The sequence below is a fragment of the Heliconius melpomene genome, chromosome 11 (genome assembly GCF_056956725.1).
Source record: "Heliconius melpomene rosina isolate 202511_hmr_F chromosome 11, ASM5695672v1, whole genome shotgun sequence".
In the NCBI taxonomy this organism is placed as follows: Eukaryota; Metazoa; Arthropoda; class Insecta; order Lepidoptera; family Nymphalidae; genus Heliconius; species Heliconius melpomene.
Window position 1 is genome coordinate 2,507,727 of NC_140399.1, and position 24,573 is coordinate 2,532,299.

At 33.1% G+C, this 24,573-nt stretch overlaps 2 protein-coding genes across 2 annotated transcripts; one reads left to right on the forward strand and one right to left on the reverse strand.

The window, feature by feature from the left end:
* Positions 1-9,211: 9,211 nt before the first annotated feature.
* Positions 9,212-11,008, reverse strand: LOC146534312 (uncharacterized). The gene has a single exon (XM_085192752.1). It carries the CDS (start codon positions 10,938-10,940, stop codon positions 9,441-9,443), a length of 1,500 nt encoding a protein of 499 aa, XP_085048878.1. The 5' UTR covers positions 10,941-11,008; the 3' UTR covers positions 9,212-9,440.
* Positions 11,009-18,834: 7,826 nt separating this feature from the next.
* Positions 18,835-24,484, forward strand: LOC146534313 (uncharacterized). The gene is made up of 2 exons (XM_085192753.1): positions 18,835-19,057; positions 23,312-24,484. Exons 1-2 carry the CDS (start codon positions 19,055-19,057, stop codon positions 24,407-24,409), a joined length of 1,101 nt encoding a protein of 366 aa, XP_085048879.1. The 5' UTR covers positions 18,835-19,054; the 3' UTR covers positions 24,410-24,484.
* Positions 24,485-24,573: the final 89 nt, after the last annotated feature.

A 24,573-nucleotide genomic window follows, 5' to 3' on the forward strand; every position in this document is an offset into this window, starting at 1 on the left:
ATGCTGTCGCGGACTTTTTTGTAGATCTTATTAAGAGGAACAATACTCCAGTACATTATTTTCATGTAGTACTTACCATTAAAGCGGCGCATGCGCGAAAGTGTCTCAACGGGTAGGACTTTAGACACATTTATCGTATTTATGTTAATTTACATAAGAATGTACAAATCATAAACTATATATAAACCTTCCCTGAGAAATACTCGACCTAATGGTGAAAACCGCATAAAAATCCGTTGGGTGGTTTAGAAGAAGAAGAGTTAGAAAGTTCAGACAGACACGAAAAGCGACTTTGTTTTATAAGATATAGGATTTGTAAATATTTTACTAAATAAAATGATCGAGTGACTTCTGTATATTTTCTATGCGATCCCTATATAATTGAAGGTGTATAGTCTTTTGTAGCGTAGTGGAGGCTAAATGCTAAGACGATTTAAGGCTTTAATAGATTTATTCCTAAAGTACTGGCCCTTTTTTCTTTAGTGGTCTATCTTCCTGGTCCCCAGGGTTGACAGAGAGTGCGGAGCGCCAAGCGCTACGGCTAAGTCATACGCCTGTACCTCTGGACCTCGACAGCCTCCAGGTTGAAGCAAATGGTCGTAAAATTTGGCATATATTTGATAGAAGGCTGGATTTCACAAAATACCTACAAAAATGAAAGAAAATGGGATTTTAAGTCCTATAGTGGTAGAACTTTATACGAAGTAGCGATATCGTTACATTTATATAGAAAGATACAGCATGAGTGCAGTTTAACCTTTAAGTATGGACGTCGGGTCTGACAGACCAGACAAATCTACGAATTCTACAAATCGGCCACTTCTTGGTGACCTCCGCCACTGAGTCTCTCAGTACCTTTCGTGTCAATGACAAAATGAATGTAGATAGCAGTGGTTGTGTCTCCGGGTTCAAAGCACGTGAGTATTTAACTTTCTAAACGGGGCCTGGGTCTGTCAGACCCGACGTCCATGTTTCCCATACATGAATGATTTCAAAACGCCATATATTTTTATAATATTACAAAATATACTTTAATATTTTAATTGTATTATTTGTATTCAAATGTTTTTATTGTTTTATATCATATATTGTTTGGCATTGTTTGTTATATATTTTAGTAATATAAATATTATTTACCTAAAAAAGATTCAATTTTTTGGTTTTTATGATAAAATAGAAAAAAATGATCGACCTAGCACGTCAGGGACAAAAATATCGGTACTTTATAATCAACATCAAACAAATGAATTGGACGACGACATTTTATAAAGAAAATAGCACTTTATCAAATAAAAAGACGCGTTTCATATACCAAACTACTCTAAGAATTGAGAATGACTTTGACTCGCGTTTCGCGATCTGATCTATCATTTATTGAACATGAAGGTAAAAAAATAGTTTTGGGATCTTGAAAAACATGTACACTTTGCCCCCAAAAGATATATAGAAACACAACACATACTTATGTTGACTGCAATCGTCCTGTTTGCCTACAATGTTGAAAGCCATTGTGTATCGATGTTCAATAATACCTTATCTTGAGGTGTTGTCAAAATTTTTATTTTATAACATAAGATGTAATTTCTTTATTTTTTTTATTTGTTAGACTTTATATTTTGTTAAAAAAATATTTATTTTATTATCTGTCTTTTTTTTATACTATTATTTTCTTAAGAGTCATCCCATGTGGCCAAACACTGAAATTGTGACTTTAAGTTACTTAAATCGTTGTGATGCGTAAACTTTAATAAAAAGAAGATTTTATTTATATTGATTTTGCTTGACTTGAGGCTATTCATGTAAATTAAAACATAAAATTGTCTTCTTCCTTTAAAAAACAGCCGGAATATGACCAATAAATACACTGGTCTGACAGACCCGACGTCCATATGTATGTTATAAAAAAATCACGTCCATAGTTAAAGGTTAATTCCGAGGTTTACAATGATGCAATTGTTGCTCGCAAAGCCAACATATTTGTATAGAAGTGAGTTACTATATTGTAACCCATTGAAGTCATTATATAGTCATTTTTTTTAATTAACACGTCTCTTATATGAATAGGGGTAGGCAAAGGGAACCTACTAATGTTAAAATAATAAATAAAACGTATTTTGTTAAGTCTGAGATGAAATCGAACCCACTATCTGTATTATTATTTACTTTGAGCCTCGACTTTCTCATAATAATCATTCATTTTGGTTATATTGTGTGTATTTTTATTCATGAGGTAAAATAAGAATAAATTATAATATAAAACACTTTTCTAAAAAAAATATTCTATTTATGAGCAATATCTTATACCACCCATTAAAATGGGATCCAGCCACTTATATCATTATTGGATCAACGAAAAACTATTTATTTGAAGAAACTATTTTTTTTTTTCAATTGGAAAAATATTTTGCTAGATGAACTAATTTATTAGGTTATCGAATTTCATTTACGTTTGTCAAAATTGCCAAACTGTCGATCTATTCTAATGTTGTCCATCCTAGGTTGGTATAGCATTGAATGTTAATATAGATTTTTTTACTATATATTTATATACTAAGAACAAAAGCAACAAATATGTTAGAAGGAGACCAAATCCAGTGCAAAATCTTCTAGCTAATGTAACTTCGGGACTCAAAGGAAAATACCGTCCAGAGTTGAAAATTGTCAATTTAAATTCCTCTGTTCGTTGTTGAAACTACAACAATTGCAGTATAGAATAGAAGTAGTTTATTCATAATTTATGTACTATATTTAACAATTTATAAACAATCTTCGTATGTGTTAGGAATAGTAAAAATAATAATATAAATATGAAAATTTGTGATTTTAGATGTTTGTTCCATTTTCACACTAAAATTACTGAACCGATTTGGATAAAACTTTACAGTATAGAATAACATAATTTGGTTGTCTATATATATAAAAGGACTTGTCCTCACTGACTGAGGTAAGACGCACGCAAAGCCGTAACCGCTGTGCGTAGAAACGTGAAATTTAGACAAATGTTTACTTTCGTTATCTGGACATCCACTAAGAAGGGATTTTGGAAAATTTTAACCCTAAAGGGGCGAAATAGGGGTTGAAAGTTTGTATGGAAAAAAATTTAAATCGGCACCGATTCTTATAAAATTTGAAATTCAGACTCTTAAAAGTATTTAAATGACTGAGGTAAGTTTATAAGTATTTAAATGACTGAGGCGTGTTTCATGGTTTTCTAGAATTCTTTCCATAAGGGTGCAAATAAGGGGTTGAAAGTTTGTATGGAAAAAATCTTAAATCGCCACCGATTTTTATAAAATTTGAAATTTAGACTCTTAAAAATATTTCATTGAACACATGTTTCATGGTTTATTAGAATTCACCCCTAAATACGTAAGCGAAGCTGCGCGCGTCCGCTAGTAGTACAATAATTATAAAAATATTATACGTAAAAAAAATTAAAATATCAAACATAAGACTATATGAATACTTTTCGCAATATGTAAAGAAGAACTATATATTTTTTTAAATATGTCTACGTCGACAGCATATATTAGAGAGAAATGTTTGTTTAGGATAGATGTATTATGGATGTTAAGATTGAAAGTGTAGAAAGGTTATATTAGTAAGAATATGAAAATATTTTTCAAGTAAATGGCTATGATATGGATATACAGATACAAAAATCTTCCATTGCTAAGTGCCTAAGTGATTCTCAACGGAAGATATTGGGCGTAGACACCTGAATCTCTTGGGGGATATACTATAGCACTAAGAGACAAAGAAGAAGAAAGAGAAGCAAACGAGGTTGCTGGCCATATTTCGTATGATTATATAACTTAATTTATTTTAAGCATTTTAAGTATATATTAAACGTATATTTATATGTAATTGAATCCGCTATTTCAATATCATAGTTATCCTATTTTTAGATATACGAAGTTTTTTATATCGCTTTACCGGTGACGGAGTTAATGTTTGAGTTCGCGTGGACCTAGTTCTGAAGGCTGTTACATCGATACTCTTACATAATACTAAACAATTCGTAACCAACTGAGTATAGAGTGATTAAAAAAGCTATTTAAGTAAAAAAAATATTGCCATTTTTTGAGGCTATATTTGCGCATTGGGTGTGGCTCTAACGCGACGGCAGAAAGTGGAGAACGGAGTGTTGTAACACTAGATTTCTCTGCATACCCGGCAGTGTGCGGGTTAAGGTGTGAAATTGATTTACTTCTATACCTATGACGTCACAGTAGGTGCGGACAAAACGACACGCCTTACCTGTTACATAGACTAATGAACTTACGATTTCATTCCTGCTTCGAATTTGTAACAACCGATTTTTGTTACATTATCAATTTATTTTGTCATTGATATTTATTTTGGATTTTTTTTTTCAATATTCTTAATGTATTTATTAATGTAAGAGGCTAGTCATGGCGCAGGGGCACAAATGACAAATATAAACGCAACAGGTTGTAGATTCGATTCCCATTGGAAGAAAAGAAAAGTTTATTTAAATTTATATTTTCATTTCTTCGCTCTGGTATCGATTCAAATCGCGGCCTTGGGTTCCGCCAATCAACGCGCAACGATTCCAGAATTCGGCTGAAAGTGGGAAACGGAGTGTCTTAACACTAGGTTCCCTTTGCCTATCCTGCTGCGTGCGGGATACAGCGTGAAACTGAAATTTTTATATATTTCATTTCCTCGCTTGGAGTTCGTGGGGTCGATTCCCACTCGGGGGAATAAATTACCTTTATTTCCTCACTTTACAAGATAAAATGTTATGTGAAATTCTATCGCTCAAAGCCAAAATATCTCGAAAAATCTCGAAATGGAAAGAACCTAGTGTTTTAACACTAACTTCTCAGCCTACAATAATGCAGCAGCCTTTTATAGATTTAAAAATGAGGCCATCTTTTTTATTATCCCTTATCTTATCCAGCCTAGCATGTTTGAGTTTTTTACTAAGTGAAGAAGTCTTGCAATTTCCCCAGGTCTTTTGTTTTACTTCTGTTATAGCTTTGGACGGTTGACTGGCTATAATAAGATAAGCCGCAAGTTTCTGCTCGTTCTATTGAAGGTAAAATAGTTTTTCGATAATGGAGTTAATACCTTACCAGGCTAAGTTGAGTTTTAGAATGTTTTTACAATTTGTTTTTATATATTCTGATATGGTAACAAATATATGGGAAAGTATAATTATTTATCACTCTGTTTCTGTTGAAATTTCTGTATATCTCTTTTCCGTTCTCACTCTTCCGTTAAGTTCCGTTACAACTATACGACGTAGAACGCTAAGATTTATATTTTAGGGTCATTGTGGAGAGGAGCGGACTACTAATGGAGAATTTTCAGAAATTATAACTTACACTTAACACGCACTGCCTCGAAAATTCGACGGAAAGAGGGGAATGGAGTGTCCTAACACTATGTTTCCTCTGCCTACACTGCTCTGTGTAGCATGAAGCTGATAAAAGAAAATATAAACATGTAGAAATTAGTCTGTTTCTTAGAACTAGCTGTGATCTCTGCCAGCATCAAAAACAAGAAAAATTCATTATTCAGTGTTTCTGATACAAATTTGATAACTAATAATAATCAAATACTTATAGTTAATCGTTATTAATCTATAATATCGTATTTATCGTAATAGGACCGTCTAATTAATTACTAGTAAGTTAATTACTTTTGGCCATAATAAATAAGATACTTTTTTTAGCTTACACAGAATCCCTCACAAACTCGTAGCAGGATAGGCAGAGGGAACCTGGGAACCTAGTATTAAGACACTCCGTCCCTATTCAGAGACTTCCTTTCTTCACATTCCGGTGAATAAAATTCTTAAATATTTCCTCGAGTGGAAATTTAACCACGCGCTTAAAATTTCAATTCCAAAATACATTTCCAAAATTATCATAATTTTTTAAGTTCTTTCACATTTTATAATTTAAGTTAGGTAGCGTGTAACAATAGAAAATTTTAAGCTAGGGCTTAAAAATATGAAACAAAGGAGATCTTATCTTCTTACCGGTTCTGACCTCTCAAAGATATTTTATATTATATTAAAATTAAATTCTGTGGACTTTCTTATATTTTTCAACGTAAAATATAATTTTAATTTTTAAATACTTTTATTAGCTTAACTTCTCTATCTAGGAGTCTATCCTAGTCCAGAGAGGTGTTATAAGTTTGACATGTATTTGGGTTTTTCGGGTTTCTTTTTTAAAAGAAGATAGAGAGATTTTTAGCCATGATCTAGGAAAATATGTTCAGCCGTTGAAAGATTATCAGGTCTTTTCTAGTTGTTTGTTTGCTTTTTTACTTTACTCTGGTGTTGAGGTAAAGCGCGGTACTGAATCCCGCTAAACAATACATAATGTCTTTAGAATTTTTCGCAAAACTTCTCTGCCTACCCTGCTTCATGCGTGTTACAGCGTGAAGCTGAAAAAAAAATATAAAAAACTTTTTCTTCAATACTTTCCACATTTCCTCTATAATGCACTTAAGCCATGTAGGTTTAAGTTCCCTGAAAAAGGTTTTTATCGGTATCTATTGAGGTCAGTGTTCCGTGTTCCTCACAAAGCGCGATAAATCACTGTTCAGGTAATTTGCTACCATTACTGTCTAACTGTCTGAATTGTTCTGTATACATACGTATATAGGTATATGTGGGATATTCACATTTGCAAAATTTCACTTGATTTTCACTTATTAAATAAAAATCGAAAGCCTTGTTTATCCTCTAGTCTAGACTAGGACTAGTCCTTAGCTATTTTTTTGTTTAAATTTTTCTAGCATGTTAAGAAATTAAGGCTAGGTTAAGAAATTGGTTATTTTCTTTCACGCTTCACGCTGTGTCCTGCATAAAGCAGGATAAACAGAAAGAACTTGGTGTCAATCCCGTGCTTTATCTTGTTACCGGAGCGGAGAAGTGGCAATAATTCATTCCCCCAAATGAGAATCGTATCCACAACCCTTTACTGTTAAGACGTCATGCAGCTATGCTACAAGGGCATCCCTAGTATAATGACCAAATTAAAAACAAACAACAACCACTAATATATACCTACTAGACTCTCTGCGAAACTTAAAACGTTGTGTTCAGGATAACGGAACTAAACGCCGCACTTTGAACTTTCTTCTAAAATAGTGAGTAGGATAAATATCTATTTAAAAAACTTAATTTTCCCTCAAATAAGTTTCGAATCCATATCACCCATTCACACGTCCACTACTTCAATTTCAAAGTTTCTATCGAATCGTCTCCATAATAACGTTACAAGCTCAACTACCTCCATATAAAGCCAAGACGTGCCTACACCCTATCAATGACAGGAAATTGCTTGCCCTAATTTACTTAGGTCAGTTTTGTGGGAGCGTTAAGTTTACGAGCCTCGAACATTGTGAACGATTCTCATGTTATAGTTACTGAAGTAATGGGTTTTTTTGCAGAAGGAGGTTATAAATATTTTCATCTATGTCGATTGATTTTTTTGGACATTTTTTAATCAGCTTCACGGTGTATCTGTTCCCCAAAGTCCTCGTGGAGAAACACAGGGCCAGCAAAGAAGATCTTCACATAATTTTCATAGATTTTGACAAGGTATTTGATGGCATACCACGCAGGTTAGTTTGGCCAGCTATGAGGGCGCAAGAAATACCGGAGTAGTGCATATCCCTGGCTCATGAGCGCATTAGTACGCGAGAAAGTTGGCTGGAACTAGTGAACCATTTGAAGTTAAGTTTGGAGTACATCAGGGCTCGGCACTAAGACCGATCTTGTTGACTTGACTATCTTACATAACACTGGTGGTGGTGGTGGTGGTGGTCTATACTATATGCCAATGATATTGATAAGATGAATTTAAGATGATGAAATGTCGCATGTGATGAGAAAAACACTTGTTACGCCAAAAAACTGCTCTGGCTATCCCATAAACAAAAAAGGATAGAGGAAGACCTCGAGTCACGTGGTGGACAAACGTCACCAAGGATCTGACGCCAAAAAAATTAAATATAGAGACAACCCACGATCGACTAGGCACCGGAATATTTTTATTTCTTCGCTTGTGTCGAGTGTCGAGGCAAAGCGCGGTGTTGAGTTCTACCACTGAACGCACAATGCTTCCAGAATGCGGCGGAAAATCGGGAACCAAGTATCTTTAAACTATGTTCCCTCTACCTACTCTGTAGTGTGTGGAGTACAGCGTGAATCATAAAAAAAATATAAAAACCTTAAAAAAAATTAATTTTTATACAAAATTAAAGTAACATTAGCAATAAAAAAAAGAATTATGGTAATATCGTTTTAAGTATGCAGTGACTGAATCGATTCATTCGCAAAGCATTAACGCTACTTCGTTATTCGCAAACATTCGGGCCATAACTCAGGCGATTTTTAATTTTCTCCTCTTTAAAATACAATTTTGTGCTAGCTATAAATTTTACTTTAAATGTCGGTAGTAAATAAATAATGATTCTTTAGGTGAATATTTAAAAATAATCATCCGTTAATATTTATTTATTGTGGGTTCTCTCGGAGAATTTAATTAATAGTTTTTCGTTACTTTTCTCTGGCGACCTGACGACTGGAGTGCTTTGAAAATTCGCGGAAAATGGAAAGAGGAGTGCCTTAATACCAGGTTCTAGTAGTGGAATGTCTTAATGCAACGGCATGTAGCTGAAAAAAATGTCTCTAGCAGTTTGCAGCATATAAAAAAAAATTCTACGCTGTTTTGCAGCGTTGACTTTGATTGATTAACAATAGTTTATACTGTTCAAATATTACTCTTGATTTATTTACATAGCGCAATATGTCTAAGAAACTGTTTATGTATTTAACCTAATAGATAGGAAAAAATAAAAAAATATTACCACATTTAAACGATTTTAAAATTATAATAATGATAATTATTTGATAATAATTGATTTCAATTTAAATTTTTCAAAATTATCGTTCGTAACCCGACGTTACAGACAATCAGTTAATTTTATTTATTAAATCATTTCCTAAGAAATTTATTCGCTTTTTTAAGAGCTTCCAAAAAATATTTTCAAGAATGTCTCAAAAATGGTAATTTTGTTTGATTCCATCAAAATATAGTCATTTAAGAACTCTTGAATTCTTTTTATTAAGAAAATGTTTATAAAGAATATGAGATTTCTAAATATTTAACAAGTTGGATAAATAGGATTCAGAAGGATGGAAAAATAAATTCACTCGCAATGGTGATCAAAGGCTTCGCAGCCATTTAATAACAGATTCACAAGAGAATCACAAACATAAACGTCAATAGTGACAGATTATTAACAACTTACAATAAAATGTTGCTACTTAAAATTTGTTAATTATAATGTATAATAAAGTTAATTATTTAAATTAAGAAAAGAAAACTATTATTTTAAGAACTAGTATTTGGTCTTGAACATGCCCCCGGCCGTTGAAAGCTGGCCTTTCAACACGACTCGTTGGCTACTGGAAGTGGACATATTTTACTGAAAGACCTTCGGACCACTCCTGTTGAGGTTTTAATATCGGCCACTCTGTTAACTCCATCACCACCAGGGAATACAGCAACCACTCGACCCAGTCTCCACTTTAATGGTGGTAGATTGTCCTCTTTGAGAAGAACAAGGGAATTCATAAGCAAGCCATCTTTACAGGTACGCCATTTTATTCTTTGTTGGAGCTCCGAGATATATTCCTTGCTCCACCTGGACCAGAAATGCCGTCGTAACTGTTCGATCCGCTGGAATCGAGTTAAGTGATTGTAAGGAGAGTCGCCATGATCAGGAGTCGGTAAAGACATCAGTGGTCGTCCGATGATAAAATGTCCTGGAGTAAGAGGCATGAAGTCTTCGGGTTCTGGCGATAGAGGTGTAAGCGGTCGGGAGTTGAGGATCGCCTCAATTTGAACTAAAACTGTGTAAAGTTCCTCAAATGTCAAATTACAATTTCCCAACACTCGCTGAAGATGAAATTTGGTTGATTTTACACCTGCCTCCCATAAGCCTCCGAAATGCGGCGAATAAGCCGGTATAAAATGAAATTCAATTTGGTCATTGGCGGCAGCCGATGACAGCGAATTACAATTATGCTTTAAAAATTTTGATAATTCGTTGTAAGCACCAACAAATGAAGTCCCATTATCCGAGTAAATATTTAAGGGTTTTCCCCTTCGTGCAATGAACCTCCTTAACGCTAATAAATAATTATTGCTGGTCAAATCGCCTACTAGCTCAATATGAACGGCTTTAGTTGAAAAACAAATAAAAAGTACAATGTATACTTTTACCAATCTGCATCCACGACCTTGACGGCTAGCAGAATAAATTGGGCCGGCATAATCAACGCCTACAGACTGAAAAGGAAAACTATTGGATAATACGCGATTTTTGGGTAAATTACCCATGATAGGTGAAATGACTTGACCCTTCATACGACTGCACCTTACGCATTTCCGATAGCAAGCTTTGACGAGATTACGGCCACCGATTGGCCAATATTGTTCTCTAATTGAGGCAAGTAACAGCTGAGGCCCTGCGTGTTTAAGTCGCTGATGTTCGTGATTGACAAGTAACTTAGTAAATTGATGTGTGGACTGTATTAATATAGGAAACTTTTTATCATATGGGTACTCTGAGTTACCCAAGCGACCACCAACACGCATAATGTTATTTTTATCAAGAAAAATATTAAATTTGAGTAATGGGCTCTTTTTTAACAAAGGCTGGTGGTTCAATAGCAACGAATACTCTGGAAATGATTCCTGTTGTGAGACTCTTAATAGTAAATTTAAAGCGTCTTGCAAATCCGTTTTACTTAAATAATTATTACTAATTTTATTCTTTTTACAGAATTTAATAAATCTCAAGGCGTACGCAGTAGCACGTATTAATCTAGACATATTCGAAAAACGATTAAAATCTATGAATTGATTATTATTGGAAGACATTTCACTCGTGGAAGTAGTGAATAATGAAATTTCTGGTCGTAATTCAGGTAGAATTTTATCAGAGTTCACCGTGACTGGCCAACATAATTGATCCTCCTGTAAAAATCTTTTACATTATTATTTAATGTGTTCAGTTGAAGTGACTCATCAATGTTAATTAAATTGCATTTTACATTTGACAACTGATTAGATGAGACTGAACCACATACTAACCATCCAAGCTTAGTTTCACACAACGTAAGGGTACATTGACCTTGACCTAATCTTATGCGCTGAGATCCTAATAGGTCCCAGAATACATCAGCACCTAATATCATATCAATCCCGGCAGGTGAATGAAAGTTCGGGTCCGCTAAGCAAATATTGGATGGGAATTTAAACTGCGATAAATCTAATTGCTGAGATGGCACGTTACTTGTAATAGATGGTAAAATAAAACATTGCAAGCTTGTAGTATATTTATTATTCAATGATTTTATTGAAACTGTACACATTTTATTTAGCTGTGACAGTACGCTGTTAACGCCCATTAAGGATTTATCAATTTCAGTTATATGTGTATTCAACTTACTATATAAACGTTCCGTCATAATACATGAAGTGCTACCACTGTCGAGAATAACGCGAGCAATAATTTCACGATCATTCTTATCACATATTTTAATAAGTGCAGTAGACAGCAGTACTTCATGCTGAGCGCACGGGAGCGGTGACGTAACGCTCGTTGATAAAACAATACCGTTTTCGGAGCCTGACCTAGAAGGTTCGTTAGATGTGCGTGCGCCATTGACGCTAACCTGTCGGTTACCTTTCTGTTTTGTTTTATAACCAGACAAATGAACAAGAGTGTGGTGTTTACGTTTACAGAATTTACACCCTGACTTTTTACATTGATTGGCATAATGTCCTTTTTGAAAACAATTATAACATATTTTAAAAGTAGATAAAATTTGTAATTTCGCGTCAATGCTCAATGAAAGAAACTCAGAACAATTAGACAAGTTATGTTCACCGTTACACTTAGGGCACAGTGTTTTAGATGGAGAAGATAAAGAAGATGGAGAAGGTATAGTCTCACCCTTGTGGTATGAAATCATAGCTTTATACCTTGAAGGTTTCAATAAGTTACTGTTGTTATTATTATTATTATTAACTGACGATTTAATATGGTGGGATTCCAGTGTCTCTAATAAGTCAGCGCGATTACGAATGAATTCAAGAAGTGATTCTAATTTAATTGGTTGATCCTTATCTAAGCGACCTTTGAACTCCTCCCAGTCACGGAATGCTTTCGCATCTAATTTTTGAGTAATAATATAAATCAACAGTGTATCCCAGTGTTCCGTGGGCTCCCCAAGGGAGCTTAACGCACGAATATTTTTATTTATCTGATCAATTACACTTTTAAAAATAAAGGAGGACTGTTTATTTATTACCTCAATATGAAATAAAGCTGAGATGTGGTGCTGAACTAATAATCGCTTATTATCAAACCGCTCACATAAAAGAGTCCATGCAGTGATGTAATTCTTCGCTGAAAATTCAATTGACTGGATGACAACTGCAGCAGTCCCTTCTAACGAAGCACGCAAGTAATGAAACTTGTTTATATCATCAATTTCGCTATTTAAATGAATGAGACTGGTAAATGTATCTCGAAACTCGAGCCAATTGCTATAAGAACCACTAAATTTTGGCAATTGAATAGTAGGTAACTTGACCAACTTATGATTATTTATATGAGACACTTCGTTGATTAATTTATACCTATCATCATCTCGTTGAAACCTTTCTATTAATTGTTGTGCTTTAACAACGCAGGTGAAATACTGAGATTCAAATGACATGCGTTCTTGTAATTGTATATCTAGCACATCTAAACATTCTAAATTTGTTTGAACCTCATCAAACTGATTATAAACAGTTTCGATCTTACCTAGTCTTAATTGTAACTCACTAATATCGGAAGCCGTCAATGAAGCAGGATCCAAAGAATTGATATAACTGACGAACAGTGTCAGTCGACCCTTATAGCTTCCGCGTCTCTTAATGAATTCCTTTTCTTCAGGCATTATGGGAGATAAGTGTTATCACCTGGAATTGTTTACAGTATAACCTTAAATTAATACAATTCCTACCTGATCAAATAGAAAAAGGACACAGTAAAACATGTAAGTACAAATTATAAACTTTTGACTAGTATTTTAATGATCTGACTTTGTTAATTCAATTAAAAGTAACAATGTTTGTTAATGAATGCTGTTAAACCAAAGAATGAAAGTTCAATGAACTAATGTGACCAGTAAACTGTATTAATAAATTAATGTCTTACTTGAGTGAATATTAATAGATTTGAGTATATTAAATTTATAAAAATTACAGTATTTATAATATATTTCTCAAATCTTACTCAAAAATGACTAAACTTCACCAATTACCTAGTTACATGAACAAATTCGTGTTTATGACACGTGTAAAATTAACTATTTAATTTTACTAACCTGATACAGCATTAAATTTAATTAAATACCTTGCGAGTGATGGGTTGTATTAAGAGAAACACTTAATAATAAATATCTAAAGAATACTTCTTCAAATCGTGATATGATTCCCCGTGACCTTACTTGACCTCTGCACACGTTGACAAATATTTCCTTAAATATTCTTGAAATCCTTCAATTTAATAGATTTTCCTTATTTCTTCTATTTCAGATAGTGTTCTCAACATCCCGATCGATTTGAATCATGAATACCTCAAATCGTGATATGATATCTCGTGTGCTTTCATAACCTCTGCACACGTTGACAAATATTTCCTTAAATTTTTGAAATCCTTTGATTTAATTGATTTTCGTTAATCCCAGACGGTGTCCTCAACATCCGGCTCGAAGGACCATGGATAAATAGGATTCAGAAGGATGGAAAAATAAATTCACTCGCAATGGTGATCAAAGGCTTCGCAGCCATTTAATAACAGATTCACAAGAGAATCACAAACATAAACGTCAATAGTGACAGATTATTAACAACTTACAATAAAATGTTGCTACTTAAAATTTGTTAATTATAATGTATAATAAAGTTAATTATTTAAATTAAGAAAAGAAAACTATTATTTTAAGAACTAGTATTTGGTCTTGAACACAAGTAAAGATATATTTTTTGCAGTTACCCGTAAAGAATAATATAAACTAGTGGTAAGATTCCTCCTTAACCATTATATACATAATTCTTGTTTTCGAATTGTATTTGAACCCGCAACCGTCAAAACAACGTGAAACAAAACACATATTAGGAACGGCTTTCGCTTCTAATCGGTACGCAACGTCTGGATATTAACATTTCTAAGACATAATATTTCTCTGTTTTCCTACTCGAATAGCTGCATAGCGGAATATTTCAACACTATATAAAAACCATTTTTAATTCCATTCTCCGCTATCATCGTATAAACACGTCGGGCCGATGCAAAGAGCCTCACACGTCCAATCAGGACAATAACGTTGTTCCGTCACGCTACGCAGGTGATTTACGGAACCAGGTCAGTTTAAATACGATTGCTTTTGTTTTGTCTTTTATAATACTTACCGAATTGAAATTGAATAATATTATCAGCTGTTAAATGTTTATTTATTATAATGTATAATTTCACGCATTATCCCTCTTTTAGCGTGGTAGATAGAGGTAGTTTAATGTTAAGACATTCCTTTCCCCATTTTCCCCATAATTTGCCTTGTCCTTTTCCAGACAAAAAACATACTAGATACGAGCTAGAGCGAGCAAAAATTATAACAATTAAAAAAAACATTTCGATGTGGAAGTGCGTTTTTGGAAGAATTTCAATAGAACGTGTAATTTGAATGTATGTGAAATAGAAACATCTACACATATAATTAACTGTCTGTGATTTCAAAAGTATGTTTTTTCAAGTGTATATCGTTATTACACAATAATAAAATTAAAACTGTTTTTTAAAATTTATGTCATTTATATTTGTCCAGGCTAATCTCCGGAACATCTGAATTGGTTTTCATGGGACCTTCACTCTTAGATGAGAAGAGATTGTTGAACAAAATACAAGTTACTTTTAATCTCAACATTTCTGTAGGATTGGGATTTAAGCAAGAAATTAAATATGAAATAAATAATTACATATTTTTTATTTTCAGGCTAGTCGTAGTGCAGGTAAATACGACTGGTTTTAGGTGCGATCCTCAGGAGGAGATGAATTTTATATGGAATATCAAGAAAACAAAGAATTTTATTTACGGAAAGAAACTTTCAATTCTATATATTTCACCAACGTAGACCTTAGAAGGGGATTTGTTACTTATAAATTCTTTTACTTATCTTTAAAACAAATATTGACGATGATAATATTATGGTGTAAAGCAAAAGCTGTTGGTGTTTTTTTTTTTCTAATAGAAGTAATAAAATAAGTTAATTTACATGAAGTTACCTAATTTGGATCAATGATACTATATGATTGGAAAAAATAAGTGTCCTAATCGGAACACTTGGATCTTTTTCCAGATTTCCTCTGCCTATTCTGCTATGTACGGAATATAGCGTAAAGCTAAAAATCTTCACAATCTTTCAAGTTTGACATTACAGCGTACATGGCCTATACCACATATTAAAAAAAATAAGTTGTATATGCCACCATCCAATACGCAATGGCTCCAGAATTTGGTGAAATACGGCAAGCTAGCTAACTAGGTTCCCTCTGTCTACCCTGCTATGTAGCAGGGGGATACACCTTGAAAAAAAAAATGTTGTGATATATAAAACTTTATAACATTTTTTAATCATATGATACATACTTTTAACAATTGTAAGAGTGAGCTTTGTCTTTCACTAAGCTTTCGAATGTTTCACTATTTACATAGAAAGTTTTCCAGGCCTAAAGTATTTAATAACTGAACTTCTTCCAACTCATATAGCTAAAATATAAAAAATAAAATAAATGGCATATGCTAATATTAAATATTCTAATACAATCAGAATATGTTATAACGCAGTAAGAAACTGAAAAATGAAATCGCTTCCGCTTACAACTTAAGCCAATACCCAGTACAACGTCACTTATCTCCGATTAAAATGTCGCCTACAACGAATATTACATTGAAAATGTATTTTTATTAAAGTGAAGTATGAAGTGAAGTTTTTGGGAAGAAAACTACTCCGTGGATTGGGGGATTACATCATGAGGACCCCTTGTTTAATTCCCGGTTGCCATAGAGTTGTAAGTACTTATATTTATGTATGTAAAACAAGTGTAACTTATCTTTATTTTGATTATAATCTATGAGTGCGTTAGTCTGTACTATTTGTTTATCTTAAAGTATTTTGCGCTTTTAAGTGAAATACGCAAAATAATATAGTATGAGGCGTTGAGGCCACTCGTGGCACAGTGGCACCAGGGGGCAACTCTAACGGCAACAGGTTGTGGGTGCGATTCCCATTCGAGGAAATGTAATATTTAATATTTTTAATTCCTTGGTCTAGAAAAAGCGCGGCGTTGAATACCGGCACTCAACACGCAATGTCCCCAAATTTCGGCGGAAAACGGGGAAAGGAAGTATTTTATAGGAACAGAGTATCTTAAACATTCTGTCCGTTTTATATTATTTTTCAAGGCCGTCTTGGCCCAAGGGGCGTCCATCCAAGTCCACTTGGATGAGTGAAATATTTAATATTTTCATTTCCTCGCTCTAGTAACGAACCAAAGCAAGGCGTTGAGTTCCACGAATGAACACGTTATATCTCCCGATTTTTTCTGAGGTTCCCTATATCTACACTGCTATAGATACAGTATGAAAATATGTTTTTGTTGCATTTAGATATTATTGTTTTAGACATATAAATATTTTTCTACAGTTACCTGGTACTTCAATTAAATATATTATTGAAGATAATTTAATCTTATCTTCAACTTATGTCTAACCAGAACGCTTTGTCAATTAATTGTATTCATATGTTTAAAATAATTTAGTCATACTTAGAATCACTTATATCAATTACACAATTATTTATATAATTTATTTATATGTTTTATTGTTTGCTTTTTATTCATCTAATAAACTTAAGTAACTTTAGTGAGATATTTCTTAACCATAATCGTTTGAAATTCTCACAACATTTTTCAACACATTTTTCTACCTAAGCATAATTTAAAGAATTAATCTATTTATTTATTTATTGGTTCAGTTTATCACATAGGTACAGTACAGCGTTGTAAAATTTGTATATAATATATATTTAAAAAAAAAAAAGAACTACATATGTTTGTTACGATAAACTCCACATACAAATATTTATGTGTGAGAAAAATATTACCTACTAACAATCACAGTAAAAAAAATGTCCTTACAACTAAAACTGCATAAAAGTAAATTCTAAGTTGCAAAATCTGTTTGTAACTAGTTCTAGTTTGTTCTATCAATATAATTGTAACGTTATTTTATACCGAGTGACGCCTGTCAAATACTTTGCTTCGTCACGGTCGAACACTTCTTTCAGTCAAATACATCGTCGAATATTTTTTCGGGAAAACCAAAACTATGGCGGAAACTACGATTTTTGGACGGAACTAACCGAAATCCAAACCGAAACATAAAGAATATTATAGAAAACAGTAACATCACGCTAATTCCTTCCTGCAAAGCACGATAAGAAGACATCATCATAGTGCCAAGAAATGTTCTTCTCCTCTCTTGCCTGCTTTAATTACAAGCTGAGCGATGAAACTTAACGCCGTGCTTTGTCCTTTTCGACGCCATGCCACAAAAACCTTCATAGTAATTTAAATAGTACACTAATTTCAGCTGAAACCTTATGATTAACCATATCTAATTCACTTATCGACTTGCGATAAGAATTTATCGTAGCTGTGAGTATTACTCACTAAATGACATAAACGAATTTGTGTTCCAACAGTTTGTTCTTACTAATGTCATGTTCTGCCATTTTATAATATAGATGGGCTTAGTGTTAAATCACTTAATTTCTCTTTAATCTTTTTGGAGAGACTTGTGAGAATAACGTTATTTAATGTCTCCTTTTGTATTCATACATATTTTGAACTAGTTTTTATATATACCTACGACTTGGTTTCGCCTCAGTTTCCGCCGAACTCCGGAGGCAATGTCTGTTGAGAGGCGGAACTTAACGCCGCACTTTCCTTTGTAACCAGAGCAAATGAATTAAAATGTTAAATATTTCCTTTCCTCGAGTAGGATTGAACCCAAAATCTGTCGCTTTTACGATCGCATGCTTCCACCCACCACGGAATTCCACTGAATCCACGGCATGGATTCTGCCACTAAAGACTCAATGCCTGCACAATCTGGCGAAAAATGCGGAACAGAGAGAGTGTATTAACACTCGATTCCCTCTGCCTACCATGCTGTGTGCGGCATTCAGCGTGAAGCTGATTTAATTTTTAATTTTATATTCTGACGACATTAATAATAAATACACTAACAATATTATTTTAGTAAATTATACATTCGTCACAATTTTTCGTCACAATCTTTTATCATTTCCAACACACACGTCAAATATACTGTACCTATAAAAACGCGACAAAAATATTAATAAAAACTCGCCAATTTTACCCGCCAATACTTAATCAAAATCACCGCGCGTACTACGTGCCGTATCAATTTCCGTGACTTTCGCATTTTGCCTACCTCTTTGTTTCGATGTAGGTATAATTTAAAAAAAAACCTCTAATTCTCATCAACAATCCCACTATTGTTCATTTGTCATTCACTTGTCTGTGTACCTCAGTTGTCTGTCAAATTTTTAACTATCAACACGTTTTTTTTTTAGTGAATTTTAACTTAAAATCCTAAGAAATGACGATAAAAAATCAAATTTGATAAAAATTTTACACATTGTACTTTAATCGCTGATAGGGCTGTATATAGAGACGTTTTATCGTGTATTGTTTCTCTTTCTCTAATACGTGATGTGAGTGAAACAAATATATTGTGATAACACTAAATTTCATAATAGCATTCGCATTCAGAAAGGATGGACGGTTTAAGTAGGACAGTCAAATTGGCAGGATCACACTGAGTGGGAGATAAAAGAACGAATATATCGAGATGGTAAATACATTTTTTTTATATTTTTTTTTAACCGTACTGGTTGTGGGTTCGATTACCACTGGAGGAAATGAAATATTTAATTTAATATTTTTATTTCATCGCTCTGGTGTCGAGGGAAACTGCGTGGTTGAGTTTCGCCATTCAACTCGTAATGTTCCCAGGATTCGGTGTCAAATGGGGAACACAGTGTTTTAACACTAGCCTACCTCCACTTATCCTGTTGTGTGCGGGATATAGCGTGAAGCTGTTTTTTTTCTTTAATTTATTGGTCTCTGTCTTATCTACATATTTCTGCGAATGGAACCGTAACGGCTGAGTTGAAATATATCTAACTGTACAAGATAATTGTGAATTCGTATCTTACTTTGAGAAGCAATGTATAAAATAAAATTTAAATTATATTATTTTTGCATGAAAATATTAATATATATTTATTATACTCGTTTGTAGAGATTACTTAAATAAAACAACTGAATATTCTCTATAGCATAATGAAAATTAAAGAAAAAATATTTTTTTAGCTTTACGGTATATCCTGAATTAACAGGATAGCCAGAGGGATTCTAATGCTAAGATACTCCGCCCCTCACTTTTCTACAACAGTGAGTTCCATCACCCAACACGCCATATCTTAAAAATTGAACGGAAAGTGGAGAACAGATTGTCTTGTCTGTCGTATATCAAGTTCCCTCTGCTTCCCTGCTATACCTATGTCGGCAAACAATTTGTTTATACATAAAATTTAACATCATTGAAACAAAAGTCTGTCTTTCATACAATATTTGCACCAGATGTTACTTAAATAAAGAAAAAAGATAAACTTGAGCTAAAAAATCTTTTCACGCTACAGCGGCTTCCTCGAATTTTGGCTGAAGCAGTCTTGTATCTCTTTTTTTGTAAATAATTAGCTTTAGAAGTATCATATTGATATATTAACAAAATAGCTATTGTAAAAGCAAAAGTAGGTTTGTTTGTTTGTTACATTTTACTCATTAACAATACAACCAAAAATTAAAAATATTTTAGGAACATTTCGTTCAATTTTGTTTTTTTTTCTAACTTCACGTTGTATTGTTTTTATTGTTGTATTGTATCTAGAGTTAAAACACTCCAATCCCTAGGCTCCCGGCTAATTAATGTTTTTAATATCTTCATTTCTTCATTCTGGTACAATGCGCGAGGTTGAAATCCGCTGCTCAACCATAATACGTTAAGAATTTTAACACTAAGTTCCCTTTGCCTAAAAAAATAATTAAAAACATACCTACATACATATAATTGGATAAAATTAGAATAATGGCCGCGCCGGTTATTAACAAAGGCGGCCACAGCGGTTCCTAGATAGCGTAGATTAGCACAATAGTACGTTCCGCGTGATCTTTAATTAATATTGCTGGGAACTAGCGAGAATTACATACATCGTACTCGAATGTACTAGATGGATTTTTTTTTTCACTGTATTCTGTATACAGTGGGATTATGCAGAGGGAACCTAGTGTCTCACTCTTGTCTCTCTGTCTTTCAAGACACTCTTTCCCCCAAAAACTACCAAAACTTCGAAATATTATGTGTTGATTGGCGGAATTCAACGCCTTTTTAGTTTATTCTTAAGCGTTCGACTAGACTTAAGACGAATTTAGATTCACATTAGATACATTAGGTACATTAGATTCTCTTTGCCACTTGCGGGATAAAGCGTGAAAGTAAAGCGTGAATCATATTTTTTTTTATAAATTTAAGCTTACAATTAATCGTGGGTCCCGTTTCCAAAACAGAAGAACGATATCTTAACATTAGGTTATCTTTGCTACATGCGGGATAAAGCGTGAAAGTAATGCGTGAATAAAAAATTAAGCATAATATTCCTTACCCCAATATAACATTTACATTAGCAAACATTTGTCAATTAACCGAGGGTCTCGTCCCCAAAATATATTTGCTAGTTAAATAGAAATGTCGATAGTTTGTCGCAAATATAAGTAGGTGTGTTACAGTTTGTGTAAGCAGCGCTTTTAGCCACGTTGTAAAGTGTCTTTTACATTATACGTTTGTCCTTTTTTATCCCGCATATAGCAGGATAGGCAGGGGAGGCTTGGTTAATCACTTTCCGCCGAATTCTGGTGGTACTGCGTGTTGAGTTGCGAAGCTCAACGCCGCGTTTTGCCTCGACATCAGAGCGAAGAAATTAAAATATTGCATTTTCTCGAGTGGAAATCGAACCAATAACCCAGTAATAATAATAATATTTACAGTTTTACGATTGTGCCGCTGCGCCATCACTGATCTCATTAATATTTTAATCAAATTAAAAATAAAATGATAACAACTTCGAATAGTAGTTTTAATAAAAAAAATATATATATTTATACATTTGTAGCAAAGATTAACTTTGTGAGAAGGACCTTCATTTATTATAACAGTTTTAATATCTATATAGCTATCGTTACTTCATATGAAAAAAAAAATAGAAATGAATTACGAAAATGAAACTGATTTCTAATATTTAAAAAATAAATTACTTCTTACTACAAGTTGCTATTTACCTAAATTGTACATGTGGTTTCTAGGATTTCCATAAATTTAAACTTTCTATACTCTGGTAATACACAATGCCTGATTTCAATGGAAAATGGGTAAAGAAGTGTTTTAACACTAGGTTCCCTCTGCCTATCCTGCGGTGCACGGGATACAGCGTGAAGTTGGTCTTATGAAATCTATCTATAATATATTATTTAGGCTTAGATGACATATGTATAATGCTCTTTATATGCGTAGGAAGAAAATGGTGGCATGTTTTGTTTACCCACTTTGGGCGGACAAATGGTTGTAGAAGAAATAAGTGTTCACTTTCCGAAAGTGCTCGAGGAAATTGTTGCTTATTATATAAATATAAATATTTCACAGACATGTGTTTACTCTGATCTTCATTAATTGAATGTATCTAATATGTGTGAAGAATATTAGGTATACTAAAATATTATGGGATAGCTGCATTGAAAGACAGAAAAAAATAGGTCGTCATCATTAAAAGGAAATGCTGCGAAATGATAGGGTTGGGCTTGAAATTTAACGCGATTGTTATAGGTTCGACCCCTCTTCGGAGAAACTATTTATACGATAAGAATTTTAAAAGGACAAGGGAATCGGAATGTCGTAGCACTAGGTTCTCTCTTTTTCTTTCATGTAGTGTGAAAATTTATTAAAATAGAAACTCGATATGAAAACTTTGCAAAAGGTGAAACTAATAATAAAGTTTTCGTTAGTCTATTTTAAAAAATAAAATAGAAAACAAAAAACATTTCTTATAATTAAAATTATTTTTTAGTTTTTACTTTTTCGCTTTGTTCACATAAAGAGTTTTTTTTTTTATGAAAAAAAAACACTTCCTACTTCTCTTTGCTCCCAACTCATTGCCATCTTTAGACTTTCTAAAAACAAAAGAAAATATTTTAAAGATAAGGCAAATATAAAAAAGGATACATATTTTTGTTGAAATTTCGTAACATCACATAGACATTACAAAATGTATATCACACTTGTTATCGGCTGCGGGCCTCGAAAGTAGGTTATTATTTAATACGTCAATTAACTAAACAATTTCTTTTTAATGATTTAAGTATTTAGTGGACTAGAGAATTGACGCGTACGAAACCCGTCACTAAAATCATTTAATACAGAAGTTTAACTTATAATATTTCTTAACAATATGGTAGTATATATACACGCTAGTATTTTTATTTCTTCAGCTTCACGTTCTATCCCGCACATACCGTGGTAGGCAGAGAGAACCTGTGAACCTAGTTTTTACACACTCTGTCCCCATTAAGACAAGTAAAGTAGGGAGTGGAAGTGTCTTTGTTTAATTAATTAATGTAAACCATAATTGTGCCAAATACAATCTTCCTTTAGAAATTTTCGTAATAATGAATACAACATTTTTGCATCAAATTCATATATGGAGAGTTTATTTGAACTCGATGAAAGAATAAATATACTTATATCTAGTTAAAAGATTTCTCTATTTTACTATTATATTATAATCATTAGAATCCAATTATCAGAACATTCCACAACTAATACGTATTTTATAAAAAAATGAATCATAGATAGGTATTCTATGAAACTATGACTTCAGGATGTAAGCAATAAAAATTAGAACATATCTAATTATTATCTGATAACAACACCTCATATTAATTCGATTTCGACGATTTATTCTACAAAATTATATATAATTTTTTTTCTTCTTTTCAGAGTAAGCTTTTTCGATCTAAGTCCAAGAACTTCGAGAACGAAGCATTAGAAGTACACAACGAATACAGAAGAGAACATGGAGTTGAACCATTAGTTTTAAACAAAGATATATGTAAGATCAGTCAACAATGGGCGGAGGAACTAGCAAAAAAAGATTCGATGTCATACAGTATGAACCAAACATATGGAGAAAGCATATATAGTGGCTGGTCTCCTGATCCTAATGTTAAAATAAGAGCAAAAGATTGTATCGACAGATGGTATAATGAAATTAACGACTTCCATTTTGGTAAAGAACCGGATATTTTAACATGTGGTCATTTTACACAAATTATTTGGAAAGGTACAAGAGAGCTTGGAATTGGAAAAGCTAAGAGTGAATCAGGAAAATTGTATGTAGTAGCCAATTATTATCCACCAGGTAACTTTACTGGACAATTTGTAAAAAATGTCCCTCCTCCAGGGGCAAATCAGTTTCGGAACTCCGTAAACTCAAATTCAGGCAGAGAATCTAGGAGTTCATTATCCTCGTTTTCTTTTTCCAAGAATGGTATTTTGTCACCCCCATCCCCCAATTCACGAAATAGTAAAAATTTAGGAGAACTTGCATCTGAATTAGTCACAAAATTCAGAAGTGTATCTGTGTCTAATGAAAAATTTGAAGAAGAATTTTTAGACGCTCATAATGAATATCGAAGTAAGCACAGAGTACCACCACTTGAGCTTAATAAGAAAATGTGTAAATACGCAGAAGAGTGGGCTAAGGCTATTGCCAAAAAAGGTATTGTTGAACACAGAGATCAGAATGAATATGGAGAAAACATATTCTATGCTTGGTCTTCCGATCCTAGTTTCACGTTATCTGGAAGAGACCCTGTGGATAAATGGTACAGTGAAATTAATAATCATTCCTTCGGCAGGGAACCGGAAAACTTAGGTTCAGGACATTTCTCTCAAGTAGTTTGGGAGGATAGTAAAGATCTTGGTGTAGGTATTGCTAGAACAAAAGAAGGCCAGATTTACGTTGTAGCAAATTACTTCCCACCCGGAAATATAATGGGAAGTTTTGCTAGTAAAGTTCGTCCACCTGTAGATTAATGTTAAAAATTATACCAAAAATACTTTACATTCCAAAGAAATTGTAATTTTAGAATACTTAAGCATTTTATTATATTACAGATTTTTTATTTATTATATTTGTACGACCACTTTTATTGCATATTTATTAAAAATATATTTTTAAAAAATATTGACTTTTAGAT